At 35.8% G+C, this 22,967-nt stretch overlaps 1 protein-coding gene across 1 annotated transcript in view; it reads left to right on the top strand.

The window, feature by feature from the left end:
• The window catches only part of Impg2 (interphotoreceptor matrix proteoglycan 2), a 91,956-nt gene that overhangs the window by 48,521 nt on the left and 20,468 nt on the right, over window positions 1–22,967 (top strand). Inside the window, exons 9-13 of the mRNA XM_026402438.2 lie at window positions 2,018–2,038; window positions 10,580–10,824; window positions 14,821–14,906; window positions 20,955–21,259; window positions 22,334–22,967. The exon at window positions 22,334–22,967 is cut by the window's right edge and continues 627 nt beyond it. Of these exons, the coding sequence (XP_026258223.2) occupies window positions 2,018–2,038; window positions 10,580–10,824; window positions 14,821–14,906; window positions 20,955–21,259; window positions 22,334–22,967 (1,291 nt within the window). The remainder of the gene's footprint in view (window positions 1–2,017; window positions 2,039–10,579; window positions 10,825–14,820; window positions 14,907–20,954; window positions 21,260–22,333) is intronic.

The raw sequence follows: 22,967 nt of genomic DNA, 5'->3' as shown, positions 1-22,967 counted from the left end.
TTTGAAACAAGGTAGCTGACATTATCGTTCTTGCTCTTCGCTTTCATCTTAGGTATAGACATAGTACTGTGAGTTGGGCAGTTGGGTGATAGCTGTGACCCAGTTACTGGATTCTGGGAGCACAGATTGGGGCACTGTGCAATATGACAACATAATTAACAGTACATCCATCTCAACTTTGGCATGTTTTTGTCCAAACTTCTGAGTTTATGAGAAATACCACTAAGTACTTATAGAGCATTTAGTGTTCCAAGCAATGTGTGTGTGTGTGTGTGTGTGTGTGTCTGTGTGTGTGTCTGTGTGTGTGTGTCTGTGTGTGTGTGTCTGTGTGTGTGTCTGTCTGTCTGACTGTCTGACTAGTTTGTATAGAACTTATTCTGTCTATATATCTTCACTTTTTCTTTTTCTGATAAGAAAACCAGAGCACAGGAAATTTAAATAATTTACTTAATGGCCCTCAGCTAGTTAGTGGCACATGCTTAGTGAAGAGAGACCCTGCATGCTAAATTGATCTACCTACTCTCCTGCCAAGACCAGTTCTCCCAATTCAACTTTAGCAGTTTTCACAGATTGCTGCCTTTGCTTGTGACTAAGCTTAAGTGGGAACCTAAGAATGTGAAGCCTTTGAAGACCTCTCTCATTTGGCAGCATGTGAAAGGCAACAGGGCCTTTGGAGTGAATTTGCCTGGCTTTGAATCCTGCCTTTGTGCTTCTGGCTGGATGGCTTGGGTATATTATTAGATCTTAACTTTTCATTTATAAAAAATAAATTTATTAACTCTGCTTTGCTTAAAAAAATGCTTTTGAAATATTTGGACAAATTCTTGGTTTCTTTGTTCCTTAGGTTTTTATGTGGAACATATAAATATATCCTTAATGAATCCTGATGAGCATCCAGTGAATTAATTTTTGTTAAATGCTTAACATATTTTTGGCACATGAAAAGTTCTATTTTTTTTTGTATTTTATATAAAATAAATACTAAGGGCTGGGAAATATCCTATCAGTTAGTCTGACCTTTTCCTACTCTTAGAGCCTTATGGTATAGCACCTGATTAACTGAGTTTTCTCTTTCTTTACATTCATATGTCATTTAAATTTAATGTCCTGCCATTCCATGAATGAGTCTATTAACCACAAATGTCCCTCAAATCTGTATTTCTCAACTGGGAGTATCCCATTAGAGACAAATTCGTGTTTGCCTTCTTTTACTGTTATTGGGGAGACTAGTTTGTATAGAACTTATTCTGTATTTTAATGTCTCCATGCCTGGGTTTCAGGAGATGATCTGTGATTCCTTTGTTCTCTATTATGGTCTATATAAACTTCTTTCTGGATATGCATCCTCATTTTGGTGAAGCATTAAAGAATGTATGGAAGAGAATTTCATTGCTTTTGTGCATGTGTGAAAGTATCCATAATTGACCCTTCTGTGGGGTAAATAGTTTCAGTAGGCATGGAATTCTGGTTGGAAAGTAATTTTCCTTTAGAGTTTTAAAGTTATTACTCTATTTTTTGTTGTTATTCTAGAAAATGTTCATTTCAATTTATGAGTCCCTTTCCCCCAGGGTTAAAGGATCATTTCTTTTTTAGTAAGGTCTGAAATTTCTGAATGTTTTATTTTAGTACAGATCTGTACATTTGATTTTCTTTTCATTTATTATAATACTATTGCATCCCAAAAAGAAGATTCCCAATTTTAATGCCCCAAATAGAAATTCTATGATCTACTGAAAAGTTTATTTATAAACCACATATTAATTATTTCAAATATTTTAAAACAAAGTTTAAAAGACTAAAAACTATTGGTTTTAAAGTAGAATATTTTTCTTCACTTTTTTTCACTTTCTTCAATCTGTAGGAATTTGTCGATACTGCTACTATACAAGTATTTTCATTTAAGAAGGCATTTCAAAGAAAATCAGAAGAAATATATAAATAACTTGTACCTTGAGGAATTATGTGACAATTACAACTGTCTTGAACTCTGATTAACACTTGTCATCTTCATTTTCAGGTTCCCTAAGGACAATGGCAGGTAAAATACTTTTGGCACTTTCTGTGTTGTCCTTCTAATCAGGAGGTAGTTTAGAAAACATGTCAGCCCTAGGTCCAGGGGAGCATGACTCAATTCTTTAGTCATTTCCAGTTTCACTGCCGTCTCCTTATAGATCAGGGGCTGGCAAGCTTTTTCTGATAGAATTGTTGGTAAACTCTTGGTAAATATATAAGACTTCACAGGCCATATAGTCTCTGAGGTAGAAGTAGACATAGGCAATATAATGTAAACTAAAGAGCCTTGTTGTGTTCCAGTGAAACTTTATATATGCTAACATCTAAACTTCATGTAATTTCAAATTTCACAAAATATTCTTTTAAAAAATTATTTTCAACCATTTAAGATGTAAGATCCATTTTTTTTATGAGCAGTAGACTGAATTCCACTCACAGACTATGTAGTTCATAAACTCCTTGTATAGACTGCTGACTGCCAAATACTTTAAATATTGAGTTATGCTTAATTCAAATAGGAATAATAACTTGCATTCATGAAAATGTCACTCAATAATATAGTCAAGGGTACTTTAAGTCATAAATGAAGGTGAGAAACTGATACCTATAATAGTTCATTTGTAAAAACATCTGATCTCAGAGTTTTTTAGAAGCATAATATAAAAGCACAATTAATACACCTTTTGAAGATTTTTTGTCATTGTATTCCAATGACATTTTTTATCTTTGTATTCCAAATTTATTTTTTCTTGGAAGCCTAATAATTTGGGAAACTGCATAAAAAAATGAGTGACTCTTGGTTTCTATTCTCTAGGAATGTACCATCTAATGAAAAGAGCTTTCAGACTTATGTCAAAGTGCTAGTTCTTTTTTTTTTTTTAATTTTATCATCTCAGTATCCCCATGAGTTAGTAAAAATGAGAGTGAATATTTTCTCTTTGGAGCGGAGGAAATCTTACTTCAGTAAGGCAAATTGACTTAAGGCAAATTGTTGCCCTAAGTTATATGACTAGGAGATATCAGATATTTTGACCAAGTTAATCAGAATTTGTTTTTTCAGTGTATGCAAACTGCTCTGTGTATATGTATTATAGGTATATCTGCTGAGGTCTGCACTCAGCCAAAAGGCCATATTGTTTAATTGCTGTCCTCTTGGGGTGATTAGAATGTTAAAACAAACCTAGATCTTGATGCTAACCATATGATAAAAAGAATGGTATCCATTTGTTGAGTGCCAGTAGCCCTGTATAGGGGCACAGACAACAATTCGATATGAAGCCATTAGATTTTATGATAGAATTCTTGGAACTTTTTGGTTTACTTTAAATCTAAGTTGTATATGAATGACTGTGTGGTACAACAATGTTCTTTATAGGACACATACCCTTTCCTCTCTCTCCTCTAAGCATTTGTACTTGCTCATTATGTTGTTAGCAGGATCCATTTGAAGTAAATCAATAATGTAAATATGGTAAAGACACTATAACTTCAGCTTCCGGCTTTGAAAGTTTATGCCTTCTTCTTAGAAGAACCAGGAATGTCTGAGTTTCTCTGAAATATCCTTATTTTGGTCAATCTTGATGAAATGTGATACCACTATTTTTACTTTAAAAAATAGGACAGACAGCAGAATACATCAGACACTAGAAAGGCAATATGTCAATCAATGGAAGTGCAATCTGTATACGGGGTAAAATTGGGAGTTCATAACCCACTTGAATCAAACTGTGAAATATGATGTATTAAGAACTATGTAATGTTTTGAACGACCAACAATAAAAAAAAGTAAAAATAAAAAAATAAAAAAATCTGCAATCAGGGCATTGAGATGAGAGAACAAGAAAGGATGAACCTCTCCACATGACTGAGGTCTCTGGAAGTAGCTGTCAGACACAAATTCTTTTCTATTTATAACTGTTTCAGACCAGTTCAGAAGATGAAACACACTGGTATGGTGTTTGTTGGTTAACTTGGAGTTACTGAGGGCAGAGAGCCAGCACAATTTTCTTCAGTCAGATAGTGGTTTACCTACCAGTATGTATTCCATGTATGGACTTCCTTGTCCTCTTGGCTTTCTTTTAATCTGTCCTTCATCCTGAGACATCTTTGTACCCTATCACTGGGTCAGAACTCAGCCTGTTCTAGGTCATAGTGAAGTTCTTGGCCTTAGCTAAGAATACATTTTGGTACTTCAAATATTTCTTTGAGTTCTCTTTCCAGGACAAAAACATGGTAATAAATTACAGTACCTCTCTGAGTTATATTATCTTTTTTTTTCCTGGCACTGGGGATTTAATCCAGGGTCATTTTGCCACTGAGCTACAACCCCAGCAATTTTTTTTTTTTATTTTGAGTCACTGGGATTACAGGCATGTGTTAACACATCTGGCTTCATTTTATCTTCTTTAATAAATTTATAATTAATAGACAAGTTTGATTATAATAGAAGTATATTTTGAGATGTCCAATAGAAACAGTGGATGGCAAATAATATTTTGCCAGCAAATAATAAGGCTAGTAATGTAACCTAGATTGCCCAATTTGCATAGATTTCTGCATTTGGGGGAATTTCTTTTGATCTCTTCCTTGTAATATTTAAAATCCACATAAGGCACATGGCAAGCCTCTATAAAATGCTTGGCTCTCCTTGCCTGATGCCCTACATAACTCAGTAACCAATTCAAGTACTAATTGGCATAGCTTTTCCTCCCTTGATCTCTGTTCTCTCTTCCTCCACCCCTCCTTTTCTTTCTTCTTTCTTTCTCCCTTTATTTTTTCCTTCTTTTTTCCCCTTTTCTTCCACCACTTCATTCTGTTGTTGAGATATGTTAACACGACAAATAAATGAAATAGGTCATGCACGCATCCCAAGGAGATGCCCAACTTTTTGGATATGGTGGTATGGTCTGTCCTATTGAGCTTGGCAAGAGGATGTACATCCTCACAGAGTTGGGCTATGGCCCTAAAACGATGTCTCTAAAATGACTACCAATAAGATACACACATCTGAAGGTAATATCTATGCTCTGTATGGTGAAAATTATTCTTTTTATATGTAGAGAGTGAAAATGCTTCAGATTAATTACATAATACCATTTAAGTGGTACAAATTCTGTTCAATTATCTACCTGTCTTAGCAAATAAAACTTACAATTGTTTTCTTTTCAAAAGTATTTATTGAATTACTCTGAGCCAGGCATAAGTTCTAGATGTTCGGGACACAGAGATGAATAACTATTGTGCCTATACAGTTGATGGGAAAGATAGAACAGGATCATAGACTAGTATCTTCAGTGGTAGAAAGAGGAGGTAGACAAGACAGTGGAATGAGATGACATCATTACCCTGAGTACATGTATGAAGACAAGAATGGTGTGAATATACTTGGTATGCAACCAGAGATATGAAAAATTGTTCTCTATATGTGTAATATGAATTGTAATGTGTTTTGCTGTCATATATAATAAAGTAGGATAAAAAATAAATTAATTCAAAAAGAAAGAGGTTTCCCAGGGAGGTGACATCTGAACTATGGCAAATAAAGAAATACCCAGATGAAGAAGGTGTGTGTATGTTTGTCTATGTGTATGTGAAAGATATATGAGATGAGAGGTAATAATAGGTATTGCAGAGAGAAGGAAACAGGACATGCAAAGATCCAGAGACAGAGCAATGTGTGGTACCTGTGGTCAGCCAGTTCATCAGAATGACTGAAGGCTTATAAAGAGCAATGGGAAGTATGGTGTGGTAAGTTCTGACCAGTAGATGTCTCTCTTACTATTTGATTCCACCTTGGAACAATCCCTTGGTTATTTTAGCATATTTTACTGTATTTCTTTCCTTATAAAGAAAGATTAGAAATTACTCATGGCTCGACATATTTTAATGTGCAAAATTAAAAGGATTTAATTGTTAAAAGGATTAAGGGACGTTCTAGATGTACAACAAATTTTTTTGTTTTAAGCACTTAGAGTATCAGTGTCAAGAGGAATCAGCTACCATTTTTAAAACCCCTATACCACCTCTGTAGAAGAGGCAGCTTTTCAGGTCTGGAAGGAAAACAGATTTGAAGAAACTCAGTGGTTCTCCTCCCTGATTAAAACAAACTAACTTTAAAAAAAGCCTTTATATGCTAACAGGGACAAATGCATCAAAGAGGTTTGATTGTTGGTATAGCAGGTGAGGTGTCACCTTCATGGCAGCTCCTGTAATCCAGAGTGTCATTGGCACCAGGCAGGTCTGGGCAAGTCCAAAATCAGCCAGTAATCTCAGGAAGGTCTCTTAAGACCAAGCATGTTTCCCAAGCCACAAAAGACAGAGAATTCTTTAGGATGTCCATTGACTTATCTAGAAGGAGGCATGCATTTGCCAACTGTCCAGTTATAGCATTGACTGGCTCAGGCATTCTCTCTCAACAGGAAAATTTATAGGGATTTACAATTGAAAGTTCACTTTGCTAATTTGAAATCAGGAAGAGGAAATTAGACGATCTTAAAGACCAGTCTCCTCAAGCTGTGAGAGTTTGTTGTATCTGTCTACAATCTAGAGTTGTACCTTATAAGGAAGCTTCAGTACTCTGGTCAGAAATTTTTTTTTTTTATTGATTGTTCCAAACATCACAGAGCTCTTGATAAATCATCTTTCATACATTTGACTCCATTGGGTTTTGAACTCCCATTTCTACCCCAAATACAGATAGCAGAATCACATCTGTTACATACTCACATTTTTACATAATGGCATATTAGTGACTGTTGTATTCTGCTACCTTTCCTATCCCCTACTATCCCCCCTCCCCTCCCCTCCCACCTTCCCTCTCTGCCTCCTCTGCTGTTGTTCAATTCTCTCCCCTTTTTCCCCCCTCCCCCTTGCCCATCATAACCTCTTATACTTTTGTGTATCATTGAAGGTCTCCTACCATTTGCATATCCTTTCCCTTCTCTCTCCCTTTCTCTCCCCCCATTCATCTTTGTTTACTGTTAGTCTTTTCCTCATGCTCTTCCTTCCTGTTCTGTTCTTAGTTGCTCTCTTCATATCAAAGAAGATATTTGGCATTTGTTTTTTAGGGCTTGGCTAGCTTCACTTAGCATAATCTGCTCTAATGCCATCCATTTCCCTGCAAATTCTATGATTTTGTCATTTCTTAGTGCTGCATAATACTCCATTGTATATAGATGCCACATTTTTTTTATCCATTCATCTATTGAAGGGCATCTAGGTTGGTTCCACAGTCTAGCTATTGTGAATTGTGCCACTATAATCATTGATGTGGCCGAATCCCTATAGTGTGCTCTTTTAAGGTCCTCAGGGAATAGTCTGAGAAGGGTGATAGCTGGGTCAAATGGTGGATCCATTCCCTGCTTTCCCAGGAATCTCCATACTGCTTTCCAAATTGGCCTCACCATTTTGCAGTCCCACCAGCAGTGTACAAGTGTGCCCTTTTACCCACATCCTCGCCAACACTTATTGTTGTTTGACTTCATAATGGCTGCCAATCTTACTGGAGTGAGATGGTATCTTAGGGTGGTTTTGATTTGCATTTCTCTGATTGCTAATGATGGTGAGCATTTTTTCATGTACTTGTTGATTGATTGTATGTCCTTCTCTGAGAAATGTCTGTTCAGGTCCTTGGCCCATTTGTTGATTGGGTTATTTGTTATCTTATTGTTTAATTTTTTGAGTTCTTTGTTCATTCTGGCCAGAAATTTTACACTAAACAGTAACATAAATTATTTACCAATTCTTTTTTTTCTCCGTGATATCACCCTCATTTTTCTGATATTTTTCTTTAGATATGTAAATAATTTGGATAGTCTTAAGTTTTCTTTTTTTTTTTCAGATAAGTATGGATTTCTGTTCACCTAGTAGACTGTGGTGCTTCTCACTGCCAGTACCAAGCTGAATATTAGGGATATAATCTGAAAAAGAAAAAGGTAGTCATGTTACCTAGGCTGCTGGAATCCCAAATAACTGGATTTGGTTGCCTGCCTACAAATCAGAAATAGAGAAAAAGACATAAAAAGGAAAAATGAATTTAATCACAGTTTGATCAAAACAGATGTCTTTTCCCTTTCTACAGAGAGGTTACAATTTATAGGAACAAAATTCAGAAAGTGTACGTATGAAGATTTAACTAGACTGTGCTAGCCAGAGATAGGTTATAATTCCAGTTTTGTTGGTGCCCTCCAGGGCCAGGGGGGCACCTTCTCAGTTTCCATTCTCAGGAAGCTGGGATGGAAAAAATTCAGGTTACCAGGAAATGGGGAAGGAAAAAAGAAAAACAATGTGTGGTTTTTAATTTCAATGGGGCCCCTTTATAGTCACTGTAACAAAATCCTTTTACAAAACAATGAAGACTATAATCAAAGATATATATGAATATACAAATAAGTTAAGAGAAAGATACATTTAATTTATTCTTATGCTTTGAGAGTCATTTTGCTGCCATGAAATGTCTGAAGTAGCAGATGGCTTCTGTTGCACATCTGTTTGGCATTGCTTACCTCTGGAAGGTACTGGTCTCCTTTCCTCTGGAGGGATCTTGGTATGGCTTGCAGGCTACTGTGTGATGGCTGTGTACAGAGACAGTCTGGGCAGGCACAGTGGTGACTAGCACAGAGCTGTACTCATAATGACTTTTTCTGATAATAGTTTTGTTAAAGCTACCGAGAGTGTAGCATAGTAGTTCAGAATGCAGGGGCTGGAGTCAGACAGATCTATGTTTAAACCCTGACTTTGCCACATCTTTATGATGAATTTTAAAAAAGTCTTTTAATTTCTTTAAAGCTCAGTTTCTTTAACAATATGCTGAAGGCAAAGCCTTTTTTCTTCAGGTTATTATGAAAATAATAATGTAAAATGCCTGTCACATTGTAAGATTTATAAAATGTTACGTTTTAGTTAGGAGAAATTTGACTGAGAGTCAAGGAATATTCCTATTTGCTTTAAAATTTTGTATTCTGTATTATTTCTCCCAAATGACTATTTAAGAAAATGTCAAATAACATGTTAACTCCTACTTTATTACATATGTTTTACTTTCTCTCCTTTATTCTCTTTACTTAGGCTTTTTTACTATCCACTTTTTCATAATTTCCAAGTTTTTTTTAGCACTTATTAAGGTTTCATTTAATTAATTAATGAGAGTCAGCAAAAGAAAAAGAGAGAGTTTCTAGAGCATTTGAAAAGCAGAAACTTTATATAGTTAATTGGGAAAGGATATGTAAGTTAGACACAAAGCTGTTTAATGTCATGAAGGGCAGTGAAGTCATAAACTTTGGAGTTATCTTTCCTGCCAAGTTTTAATTTTTTAATTTAAAGTTTTAAACTTTTTCTTGCACAATAATTAACTATGGTTTAGTACTTAATTTTCAACAACCATAATAAAAATTTATAAGACGATTTACCATTACTAGGAGGACTTAGAAAGACTTTTTGAAATCAGGGAGGAGAAATGCTAATGGGGAAAGATCTTCTTTTCCTATTTTTATGCCTTTAATTTCTTTTGTCTGTCTAATTGCTCTGGCTAGTATTTTGAGAACTAAATTGAATAGAAATGGTGAGAGAGGGCATCCCTGTCTTGTTCCAGATTTTAGAGGGAATGCCTTCAGTTTTTCTCCATTTAGAATGATGCTAGCCTGAGGCTTAGCATATATAGCTTTTACAATGTTGAGGTAAGTTCCTGTTATCCCTAGTTTTTCTAGTGTGTTGAACATAAAGGGATGCTGTACTTTGTCGAATGCTTTTTCTGCATCTATCGAGATGATCATGTGGTTCTTATCATTAAGTCTATTGATGTGGTGAATAACATTTATTGATTTCCGTATATTGAACCAGCCTTGCATCCCAGGGATGAATCCTTCTTGATCATGGTGCACAATTTTCTTGATATGCTTTTGTATTCGATTTGCCAGGATTTTATTGAGGATTTTTGCATCTAAATTCATTAGAGATATTGGTCTGTAGTTTTCTTTCTTTGAAGTGTCTTTGTCTGGTTTTGGGATCAGGGTGATGTTGGCCTCATAGAATGAATTTGGAAGAGCTCCTTCTTTTTCTATTTCTTGAAATAACTTGAAAAGTATTGGAATTAATTCTTCTTTGAAGGTTTTGTAAAACTCTGCTGTGTACCCATCCAGTCCAGGGCTTTTCTTAGTTGGTAGTCTTTTGATGGCTTCATCTTATTTCCTCCTTTGTTATTGGTCTGTTTAAATTGTGTGTATCTTCCTGACTCAATCTGGGCAAATCATATGACTTAAGAAATTTATTGATATCTAGAAGAGAGAAGGCTGGTAGTGAAGAGAAATGAGTTGGCTTTGAAGGAGAAGATAAAGGTAATTCTTCAGAGCTAATTGTGTGGCTTCATTAGAACTCTTGCTTTGTTTTTAGAGCTGTGACCTCCATTCTTTGGAAAGGAATGGATGGCAAAATGTTGCCCAGTGTCAAAATTTTGATGGGATTCATATCTTTGAGATTCCCTTTTAGGTTTAATGTTTGCTCTTTAAGGATTCAAAGCTCCTTTCTTTGTCCTTACTGAGCTGGACCTAATCTGTTCTCTTTTCATCCACAGTGGTTTAGACGTTCATTATGCAGTTACCTTCAATGGTGAGGCCATCAGCAATACCACCTGGGACCTAATCAGCCTCCACTCCAACAAGGTGGAAAACCATGGCCTTGTGGAACTGAATGATAAGCCCACTGCTGTTTATACAATTAGTAATTTCAGAGATTATATTGCTGAGACCCTGCACCAGAATTTTTTGCTGGGGAATTCCTCCTTGAATCCAGATCCTGATTCTCTTCAGCTTATCAATGGTGAGTTTGATATCCATCATGAAGTCTTATATATAATTTTAGTTTGCTCTGGGAAAAACTAATTTTCCTAATTACATGCAGTTCTGAGCCTTCCTAGACTACATAAAACAGGAGCTATCTTGATACACATGGAGCTTTAGTCATGCTGCAATCTTGGATACAGTAATTAGGATTTTGTCGGGGGTGTGGGGGGATATTTGTAGCTAGGAAGGTCACAAAGTGGGGAAAGCAGAGAATAGCAAGACATTTAGAAATAGTTTGGAGAGATTAGAGCAAAGTATTTTTTTTAAAAAAGGAAAATAGTACCTGGAAATATGAATTGAAACAGACTGTGGGTTAAAGGCAACCAAGGATGAACTCTCTAGAGGAAACTCAGCTGGTTGAAGCTTAAAAGCCAGAGAGTAGATGAGAGGAGCAGTTCGGAATAGCTGATGGGCGATCATGGTCAAAGAAGAACTGGGTCCAGAGAATTCAATACTCTGTTTGAATTCAGATGGCTATGGTGGGCTGGCTCTGATCCATAATGAGCAGGTGGATCCAGGAACATCAAGGAGAGGGTGACTGTTCGGGATTTGGGCACTAAAAGTGGCCCAGGTGACCTGGGAATACAACTTGCTTAGAGTTGGGCTGCTAGTTCTTAACATCTTAACTCATCAGGACACAAGTCCTGTTAATCTACTTGCTACTTCATGTTTGCTTCTCATGATTTCTTCACTCATTGGTAGTTTAGCTTTTAAAACTTCAGCAGAGTATGTTTACTGAAGTGACAGGATGGGGCACATACCAACTGCCAAAAATAAAAATCCATGTGTGAGAGCAGTATTAATAATAATGCATTTTTATAGCTTCTCCATCTCCCACAGAGTTTAAAGAGAAATGAACCTGTATTCTTTTTTTAAGAGAAAAAAACTTTAGACAAATTAAATTTAACAGGTTAATTAAACAAAGAGTGATTTTTTTTTAGTTAGATAGCCCCTAGAAGACTTTGTAAAATTTTGTAAGACTCCAGGGTTTCCATATGGTTGGATAATATTTATAGATAGAAAATGAGAAATGATACATGGCAAATGAAAGTGAGGTATAGAAATAGATGGGTTGGTTAAAAACAATGTTTACCTTATTTGATGATTTGATGGAAACTCAGTCACTGTGACTGGATGACACTTTGCTATATGTTACAAAAACAAATTCCTGAGTTAGGTTTTCATTTTGTTTGTATACTGAGTTAGATTGTAGCTCTGTATGTAAGGACTCAGGTATGTGAGTTCAGAAGCCTGCATAGGCCAAATTTAGTTTATTTAATATCTTTCAAATAGTGACCACCTAAGCCTTTGTGTGTGTATGTGTGTGTGCATGTAAATAAACAGAAAGAAATGGACACTACAAACCAGAGAGTCTTGTTGAGTCTATATAGGAAAAACAAATCATTATTAATAGAATAGAATAGAATACGTTAGGGAACCAAGATTTGGAAGATTGGGGTTTGAAGAAAAAATATTTAGAAAGAAAGGAAAATCTTTTCTTTCCAGGTAGTACTAATTTGTGTGTGTGTGAGTGCATGTGTGTGTGTGTGTGTGGTGTAGGCTTATAAGAATGTATTTGTGACTGTATCAGTGAGCTTTCTGTTGCTTTGACAAAATGCCTGAGAAAAAACAACTTAAAGGAGATCAGATTTATTTTGACTCACTGATTCAGAGGTTTCGATCCATAGTCAGCCAGCTCCATTGCTTTAGGTCTGTGGCAAGGCATAGCATCAGGGCACAGACGGTGTAGTGGTACAGAGCTGCTCACTTCATGATGGCTGGGAAGCAAAGAGAAGATGAGGCTGGGTACAAAAGATACCTTTTCAGTGCCCCCAGTGCCTTCCTTCCTTGAATGAGGCCCCACTTCCGACAGTTTTTACCACCTCCCAATAGTCCAGTCAGTTATGAGCCCATCAGTGAATTAATCCACTGATGAGATCAGATTCCCCATGATCCCATCACTTTCCAAAAGCTCCACCTCTGAACATTGCTGCATTGGGCAACCAAACTTTCAACGCATGAGCTTTTTGCAGACATTCCAGATTCAAACTGTAAGGTGGTGTGTGTGTGTGTGTGTGTGTATGTGTGTGTGTGTGTGTGTGTGTGTGTGTGTGTGTGTTTGAGAGAGAGAGAGAAAGAGACAGAGATAAACACATTGATTTACTGTGTGTGATATGTGATATGATCCCTTAGTACCCAAGTAAGATTTTTAGAAAGTTACTCGGCTTGACTAAAACTTCAAGTTGCTTTACAACTATTTTGGCTGCCAGACTAATGTTTTTTTTTTTTTTTTTTAATTTGACACACTGTGCTGAGGAAGTTCTTTTAATGAAGGACTTAGAGCCTTAAGATGGAGAAACCTTTCTCTTCAGTGGGTGATAGTGACATAAAGTTATTAGTTCTAAAACATTAGAGAGTATTTGTATTTTGGAGCAGGGTGGGTACCCTGGGCTCCCTTTTTCATAAACTCCATTTTCTTTGTTAAATCTTGTTGGAATATTTGGGTCATATGAAATATCAAATAGAAAAGAAACTTGTAATCTGAAACTGGGGGCTAGCCAAGGGGATAGCATATGGGCGAAGACTTCAGGAATGTGGATGTGGGGTTGAAACAGAGAAAAGATACTTATGAAGTAAAGACGTCAGAGGGATTGAAACCTAAACTGAGCAGATAAGTGCAAATACCAAGGTCAGCAACCATGAGGTAGGAGTATGCCATGAGGATTAATGGATGCAATAGGCAAAGTAGTTGACTAGGAAGCTAAATCTACAAACAACATTGTAAGATCTTCCTCTTATGTGGAGCCTGGAAGTAGAACTACCTCCTAAAAGGTGTCCTAAAAAGAGTCATCAACTCTCTTAAAATTTGGAAGAAAGTTCAACAAATGTTTAAGATATTCAGTACCAACTTATTCGAGTATCTTGGTCTTTCATTAGATGTAGGTTTTAATTACTCAAAATTTTGTTCCTAGAATACATTTCTATTGTTATACCAATTTTAGAGTTCTATACTTTCTAGGAAACTTGAATGTGATCATCCTCGATCTTCTATTTCCCATAGAAAATGGGAAAATTATATATACATTTGAAAAGAATTTTGGAAAATATGTAAGCCAAATAGAATTTTTGTTTCTGCTTGATCCCTCTATGGCTGGCCAGTGGGTACAGGTGAATAAAGAGACCCTGCTCCTATTTTAGCAGCATACACCAAATCTTCCTCCTTATAATCACCACTTTTTAGCTTTTATGATTCCTATTCTCCTTCAGACAAAAAGCCCAATTACTTCTTTGTCCATGTTTATATATATATATATATATCCCTCACATTGCTTTATAGTTTCCAGTTTGTATTTTTCTCTATAACAGTGCTTCCAAAAGAGAAACTCAGTTTTATTAATATTTATAGCTTTAACTTTGGCAAAGTCTATGGTAACTAGCAAAGATTCAGTAAATCTTTGTTGAAATAAATTATACAATCTACTCTTTTTTTATTACCCTTTATTATTATTACATAATAAACCTTTTTGGTTTTGAAGGCCATTTTTCAAAGTCTCTTTCTGGCAAAAAGGGAATATTTTTCGTACTTTTTCTACCATTCTTACATTGTTCTAATGAATTAAAATGTTGGTTTAGTTTTCTTAAAATGAAAAAAAAATCAGCTTGAAAATAACTGTTTCTTAGGAATCTGGAAAAAGAGTAAAAGCTGTCATGAGGAAGAAAAGGAAATAATATGAGGGTCCTACATATAATAATGGGAAGGATCTTTGTTTTATGTTAGATTCTTATAATTCAGATAGATTACGCTAATATAAGTAAAATACCTAAACAATGTTGCAAATATTTTGTGAGTCTACCTCATCTGTTCTGCTAAAATCTAAACTATAAGGAGGAAGAAGTTGGTTTTTAGTTGTTGCTGCACTTCAAATAAAATAGTGTCACAATTAAATGCTGTTTACTATTGTTCTTTTCTCAGTGAGAGGAGTTTTGCTTCCCCAAACTGAAGATCTAGTTTGGGACACCCAAAGTTCAAGTCTTCAGGCAACATCTCCATCTATTCTGGTATGTTTCTATGTCTTGCCTAGACCCGGTTTTTCTCCCTTGTGTCCTCACCTGCTTACTTTGGCATCATGAGCTTCTCAAGCTGTTCCCATTGCAAATATTCTCTTGCATCATCCCTGGAACATTACTCAGAATTGTCAGCTCATGGGTACCAAGTGTTGGTTCAGAAAATTTAAGCTTTCCATGGTAGTTAAATGAAGTCTTACATTGCCAAACTCGACACATGGTAGAATACTTAATATTTATGGTTCATACTTGTTTGGTGATAATTAAGCTATATGTGTCCAGTGAGTTGTTTTCAAAGTTATCCAGACATAGTTTTTATAGATAAGACTATAAATTGATGTACAAGTTCAGAATATAGACTTTAATTTCAAGGATTGTATTGCAGAAAGTTTGGACACCAAAGCATATAGAATAGTGTGTGAGTGTGTGTGGAAGGGAAAGAAGGAAGAGTAAAAATATCAACTAGCTGACAAATAACAGGGACTATAAATCAGATCTCCTTTTCAACTGGATTGAAAACACTTCCATTTGCACATCAACAGCATGGAATGAATTTTACTTTCTGTTCTTACTACCAACTCCAGGAGGAATTCCTCTTCCATCTCTACATCTCTAATTTCCACTTCACTTATAGGAAAGCATCCAGTAGAAAAGAAAATAACATCCTTGAGTGCAGTTAAAATATCCACAGTGCAGCCACAATGGCAGTGCCCTATCTATCTATAATGACTACAGGGATCACTTACTATCACAGATACCAGAGGGGGACTCCTCATCTACGCTCCCCACTCCTTCTACTCTCTTAAGACTTCTTTTTGTCTCGTTTCAGCTGTATGAAATACTTGTTTCTTGGCATTAAGCCAGCAATGGAAATTTGGAAAATCTTCCCCCAATTCATTTGATCATTGATCTATGTAGACAAATCTTCTACTTAGCAATAGAAGAACTCAATTTTGAAATATGGAATCTCTGGAAAGAACCTTTTCACAGAGTTCCATTTTGGAGGAAAAAAAGGATGGGGATATTGACATCAGAGTGTACATTCATTTGGTGTTTGTTTATTCATTCATTCAAATATATTTATTTTGTACTTTTAATGTGACAAGTGCTGGGGAAACTTAGATTAATAAGGTGTGGCCCTGCCTCCCAGAATTTTCCAGTCTGGTAGTAGACAGACTTCTAAACAAACAAGTTGATGCAGTTGCTATCCTGGATGTCCATCCAGAGTGCAATGGCAGAGAGAGGTAAGGGCACCACTTGTTTTCGCTCCTTCTAATCACGTTCAACCTGGGACTTCTGTAACCACACGTCTGTGATGATATTTTGGAATCATGCATGGTGTCAAGACAGGATTCCTATAGCAGGCAGAAGTTGCTAACTGGAGACCAGCTGGCTACATCTAGCTGTAGACATGCATTTTGCAATGAAGTTTTAAAAATAAGCCAACAACTAAAAATTAGATTTTTACATGAAAATACAGATTTCCAGCTTCTTTTGAAAACCTAGATCTGATGTTATTAAATTCACTTTTCTTTGTGTCAGAAATGGCTGCTACTTTAATGATGGCAAGCAGTGACTAACTGGGCTTGTTGCTCATTTATATTGCTGTGGTTCCCTTTTCATTTAAGCCAAATCCTTACTTTAATGAACAGTGATAACTGCAGAGCATTCATTAACAATTTAGGAGACATTGGAATATTTAAAAAAATTTTATTGATATGTAATGATTACACATAGTTATGGGGTACAGTGTGATATTTTTATATATGTATGCAATGTGATCAAGTGGGAATGAATTATATCATCACCTCAAGATTTTTCATTACATTGTGTTAGAAATATTCATATCTGTCTTCTAAGTATTTTGAAGTATACCATATTGTTAACTATGATCACACCTCTATGCTACAGAAGACTAGATAGTTCCCTTTAACTGACTTTAACTTGGATCCTGTTAATCAACCTCTCTCCCCCTGACTACTGCCCCCTGTCCTTTCCCAACCTCTGGTAACTACTATTGTGCTCTCTGTATCTATGAGATCAACTTGTTTAGCTTCCACATTTGAGTGAGAACATGCAGAATTTGAGTCATTAGAATGTTAATGAGTGATAATAAGATATAAATAATTGTGAATTTGAAATGTCTGGTCTGTCTTCCCTCCCTCCCTCCTCCCTCCTTTCCTTCCTTCCTTCATTCCTTTCCTCTTATTTTATCAATATTTTTACTATATTACAGAAGTGAGTTTTTAAAAATAAATTGGATTTTTAAGAATTATTTTAGAGTTAGAGATATTGCATGATTGAATTTGGCAGTTTTCTGGCATCCCACTGTGAAAATCTTCATTTGTTGTACAATAAGTATGCTTTCTGTAGTAGTAGCAAGCTTTTTAGCTGGCATTAGCAGATGTGAAACTGGCCAATATAATATTAAACTTGTCAGTATACTACATTGAATTTAAAAAGGAATTCATAAATTGAATTTGTTACTATGGGAACATCTATCGATATAAAAATAAATGAAGTGCTGCTATTCCTGGCATGTATAATATTCACCTTTGAAAATGTATAAGAAAGTTTCATTACCAAGCAGTTTTTTTAAAAAAATTGTAGTTGTAAATAGACAGCATGCCTTTATTTTGTCTATTTTTATGTAATATTGAGGATCGAACCTAGTGCCTCCCATGTGCTAGGCAAGTGCTCTGCTACTGTGCTATAGCCCAAGCCCCCATGCAGTTGTTTTTTTTTTTTTTTTTGGTGCTGAGAATTGAACTCAGTGGCACTCAACCACTGAGCCATATCCCCAGCCTTATTTTGTATTTTATTTAATGACAAGGTCTCATTGAGTTGCTTAGTGTCTCACTAAGTTGCTGAGGCTTTGAACTCGTGATCCTCCCGTCTCAGCCTCCAGATCTGCTAGGATTACAGGCATGGGGCACTATGCCCAACTCCCATGCAGTTTTATAAAGTTTAATGTTTATTTTTTAGTTTTCAGCAAACACACATCTTTGTTTGTACATGATGCTAAGGATCGAACCCAGGCCGCACGCATGCCAGGCGAGCACACTACTGCTTGAGTCACATCCCAAATCCCTCCCATGCAGTTTTTTTTAAAGTAGTATTTATTTGGAATAGAAGATCTTCCTTCCTTATTTGAAAAGTCCTACTGCTTACTTTTATACTTCATGTTACCTGTTGGTAATTTGAGTCTTAAAAGATATTGTTCTACTTTTACTTTTTATAAAATTAAAAAGCATTTATTTTTTATAAAAATTATGTATTACAAGGTTCACGGTCTTGCCTAAGTTTCCATAGCTATGAACTAGACATGGCTACTTAGAGATGCTAAAATACTCTGCTTTGAGGACTTCTTTTTATTGAGAATTGCTGCTTTTCTACTAAGCATCAGGCCCTGTCTGATGGAACTCAATTCCTGAAACATGGGCTAAATGGCTTATGATATCTCATTTGGAATTTTTTTAAAAGCATATTTGGAATTTCAAGAATGTGAATCTTCCTGACCTGGATGGAAGCATGAGTTGCTTTGACACATATCTAGAGGTACTTTTAGAAAAGAGGACAAAAGTTAATTCCCTGATATGGCGACATCATCATCACCCTAGCTACTTTTCTGAAGAAAGAACTTGGTATTGAGCAAATGGCTTTCTTACTTTCCCCCAGTTTAAAAAAAAAAAAAATATATATATATATATATATATATATATATATTGAACCTAGAAATAGTTGGGGGTAGGGAAAGAAGAAAGGAAAGGAAATTCTCTTTATATAAAAATAGCCAACCTATTCCATAGAGCAGACGTTTAAATATTAGAAAATGTCCTCTCTGTCTCCCTCACTTCTGTGTTCACCTGGGTCTTGGAAATGCTAAGCCCAAATGCCTGATTAGCCAAGTCTGTTCTGGTTTCTCCTTTGGAAATCCTTTCACCATCTGGATATATGCACTCAAAGAGACCTATGAATGAATAGCCTGTGGTAGTGGGGAAATCACAGGAAAATCCAGATGCTCAGCTTCTAGTTCTGATTTTTTTTTTTTGCATTTTTTTTTTTGCAACATTGGGCATTTCACCTCCACGAACCTCAGTTCTTTATCTTTAATAGGCATGATAGGACTATATGATTCCTAAGAGTCTAATTCTAAAAATTGATTGACCTTTGTTTTGCTCACACTTGTGCATTCTCAGCCCTTCCTCCCTCATAAGATTTTTATAACCCATAGAATGGCCCTGTAAAACACCTGAGCCTTTAGAAAAGACAAGTTGCTATTTTCACTTATTTTTTTTCTCTCTCACATTCTAGACTGTATCTTTATATTTATCTGGAATTGAACTCTTCTCTCTCCATCAGGTCTATTCTTAAGGACAGAGGATAATTTAGATCTGATAGACAAAAATATGAAGCAACTCTGTGTGTCTATTTGGTGCCAAGTTATGTAGGAGCACTACATCCAGGCCAGTGATTTGCAAGCTGCCTCCAATGTGTGCAGTTATTTAAGGTGAATTCTGCTCCAGATGATAATATACTCTATTCTTAATATACTAAAATTTACTAGGTAAATGCTGGAAGTGGTTTCCTCATTTTAGTCACTTTTTCACTGCTGTGACTAAAAGGACCCAATCAGAACAACGTAGAGGAGGACAGGTTTATTTGAGGACACAGTTTCAGAGGTCTCAGTCTGTAGATAGTAGGCTCCACTCCTCGGGGCTCAAGGTGAGGCAGGACATCATGGTGGAAGAGTGTGAAGGAGGGAAGCAGCTCATATAATGATCAGAGAGCAGAGAGAGAAACTTCATCCGCTAGATACAAAATATATACCTCAAAGCCACACCCCCAATTTCTGCCTTTTCCAGCTACACCCTACTACTTTAGTTATCACTCAGTTAATCCCTATCAACAGATTAATTAACTGATTGGGTTAAGGCTATAACCCAATCATTTCTTCTCTATACCTTCTTGCATTGTCTCACATGTGAGCTTTTGGGGGATACCTCATATCCAATGCATAACCCTCCTGGATTAGATCCTACCTATTTGTCTGACTTGGGAACCAAGTCTTACTATCCTCAGGTTCACTTCAGATGAAGGATTCCTGAAGAGGGAATTTATTATCCTGAAATCTTTCTTTATAGCTCATTTGTAGTTGCATCTAGTCATTTGAGGATAGCTTTCAGCTTCCTCTTTCTTTACAATACAGTACACTTCTCTCTAATACAGTTCATTTACTTCAACATTAGACTCCAGTGTTAATGCCACTGTAGATTAAAATATATCAATTCCCACAAATGCCATGTCTATTTTGCTTTAACATCATCATGATACTTTTTAATGTAGACTTCCCTTCATAAGATTAAATATTTACATGGTCAAAGGTTGTATTTCTGTTTAATTCTACTCTTGAAGCTAAATGTTTAGAGGAAATCAATTCCACATTAGTTAAAAAGTCACTAGAAAGAGAAATTTGTTATTTTGTAGGTGTGATGCCATTTCATGGGCCTGGCTGTTTATTTGAGATAGATCACACTTTAATGTGGTGACTTTTCTGATAAAAATGAAGGATCTTAATTGTCTTTCAGAATAATGAATGAAATTGATAATTGCTTCTTTCCACTGTGAGCAATGGGCTTAGGTCTTTGCTGACAAATTATAGATTAGTAATTTCTATGAATTAAAGACATTTAAGCTAAAAACATGGGAAGAAAAGAACTATTAAAAGCAAAAGAAATAGTATTTTCTCCCACAAATTCACTATGTAGGTTTTTTTAAATAGATGCTCTCATTTGTGTCCCTTTTACAGGTGAGTTTTGAGCAGTTACATAGTTTTTCTCTAGGTTCTCCAACCTGTAAGTGGCCGAATTGGGATTTGATATCAGGTGTTTTATTCTGGAGCCCTTATCTCTCTACCCTCTAATTTTATACTGCCTCCTTGTTCCTAGAAAATCCAGGAATCTGGATAGATTCGTGGTCTTTAAAATTATTTTTATGTGTGTGTTTTATGTATGATGTGATATAGCCTTTTTCTCCCCCCAGGACAATACCCTTCAAGCTGAATGGCCCTCAGCAGATGAATCTATCCTCATCAATGCTTCACCACTTGATTTCAATTCCGGTCCTCCCTCAGCCACTGGAAGGGAATTCTGGTCAGAAAGTCCTTTGGGCGATTTAGTGTCTACACCTAAATTAGCCGTTCCCTCGAAGGCAGTCCGTGGTTCTTCCCCGGAAGTGTTAGAGGTTAATAGCTTGACTCTTCATTCTGTCACCCCAGCAGCACTTCACACTGGCTTGTCTGTGGCTTCTGAGGAGAGGACATCTGGATCCCACTTTTTAGAAGATGGTAAGGACTTTTAATCACTTTTCATGCTTCTTTTTAAAAATTTTATCTATTTTTAAAAGTTTGTATTGGTGTTCACAATTACACGTTAGTGGGATTTGTTTTATATATTCATACATGCACACAAAATAATTTGATCAATTTCATTCCCCCAGTACTTCCTGTTTCTTCATGTTTCCTTATGTGTCAGATGGCAAGGGTTTTGAAGAAAGGAAGAGACTGTGGTGAAAAGAAAAGCATAGTAGCATTCATTTAGGAGAAAATGTCTTAGGAAACCTGTGTTAGAGAGGAAACAGATTTTATTGGTTAGATGGGAGTCCACATCTGTAAGTAATAAAAAACGAACTTGAAAAGGTAGGGTAGAAATCACTTAGTAGATATGTTAAAGCTCATATTGAAAACTATATAATTTAACTAAGTTACTGTTACCACTACTATTAAAGAATTACTTTGCTTACTTGAATATTGAAGTGGTAAAAAGAAGCATCCAAGAAGATTATTCTAGTAGCTTCTAATAGGATTAATATAGGATTCTAGTCTAAAGATTTTAGTAGCTTAGAGCAATATTTGAGAAGATAAAAAGAAATAAATATGATCTTCTGGATATTGTAGAGAAAAGAAAATATCAATGTTGCTTAGGGTTGGTATATACAGGTGAAAGAGGTATGTGAACAAAGATATAAATAATGAGTGCAAGAATCTGAACACAAGGTGAGTCAGATGGTAAATATTTTAACAAAGAAAATGGGAATTCAAAGAGAAACCCAATTTCCAAGAAAATTTCTCCCTAAGTTCCTAGAGAATTTGTTTTTTGTTGAAAATATGTCTACTAGCAGTTCTTTATTTTCATGGGAAAAAGTCAAGTGTTTTAAGATTAATTATTTTAATAGTCAATCTTATCCTTAGAGAAGTAGGATATATTCATGAGTGATTGCCCCACATTACAAACAATTACTGTATCTTCTTATTTGCTAGATTTAAAAGTTAGCTATAGACCTGCTAGCTTAACTAGAAAAACAGCAGAGAACCATGAATATATTTTTGCAACTTTGTAGATTAATGAATGGAAAACTTTATTTTTAGCCAATGTTGAAGAGTCACAAGATATTCTTTCTATTGATCCATTTCCTTCAAGTTCATTCACTCAACATGTGCCAAAAGAAACAATACCATCCATAGAAGACTCTGGTGTGTCCTTGACATCCTCACCATATCTGACATCTTCTGTTACTTTAGATCTTGATAAAGAAATACCTTTTGGCTCGAACTCCTTGGATTCTGAAGTCAAAGATCAATTAGAAGTGAGCCCTTCATTTCCAGATACATCCATGGAAAAAGAGTTCATATTTGAGAGTGGTTTAGGTTCAGGATCTGGGCAAAGGGTGGATCTGATTACTTGGCCATGGAGTGAGTCTTTATTGGAGAAGAACACTGAACCACTGTCCAAGTCATGGCTTGAAGATGAAAATTCACTTTTGCCAACTGAAGGTATAGATGAGAAACTAGTTATGAATGACAAAATGGATTCCACCTACCAAATTACTGAGCATTCAAAAGATAGGCCTGAGGATGGATCCACAAACTTTGCAGAGGAAGAGCCCCTTGGTGGACCTACTGTGCGCATTTTTGCAGAGTCTGCAACTCAATCTGCATCTCTGAATTTTCCCAAGCACACATCAGAGGTACCTGATATTGATTATAATTCAGTTACA

The sequence above is a fragment of the Urocitellus parryii genome, chromosome 2, assembly GCF_045843805.1.
Source record: "Urocitellus parryii isolate mUroPar1 chromosome 2, mUroPar1.hap1, whole genome shotgun sequence".
Taxonomy (NCBI): domain Eukaryota; kingdom Metazoa; phylum Chordata; class Mammalia; order Rodentia; family Sciuridae; genus Urocitellus; species Urocitellus parryii.
Note: the sequence above shows the minus strand (reverse complement) of the source record. Positions and strands in the feature narration are given on the sequence as shown.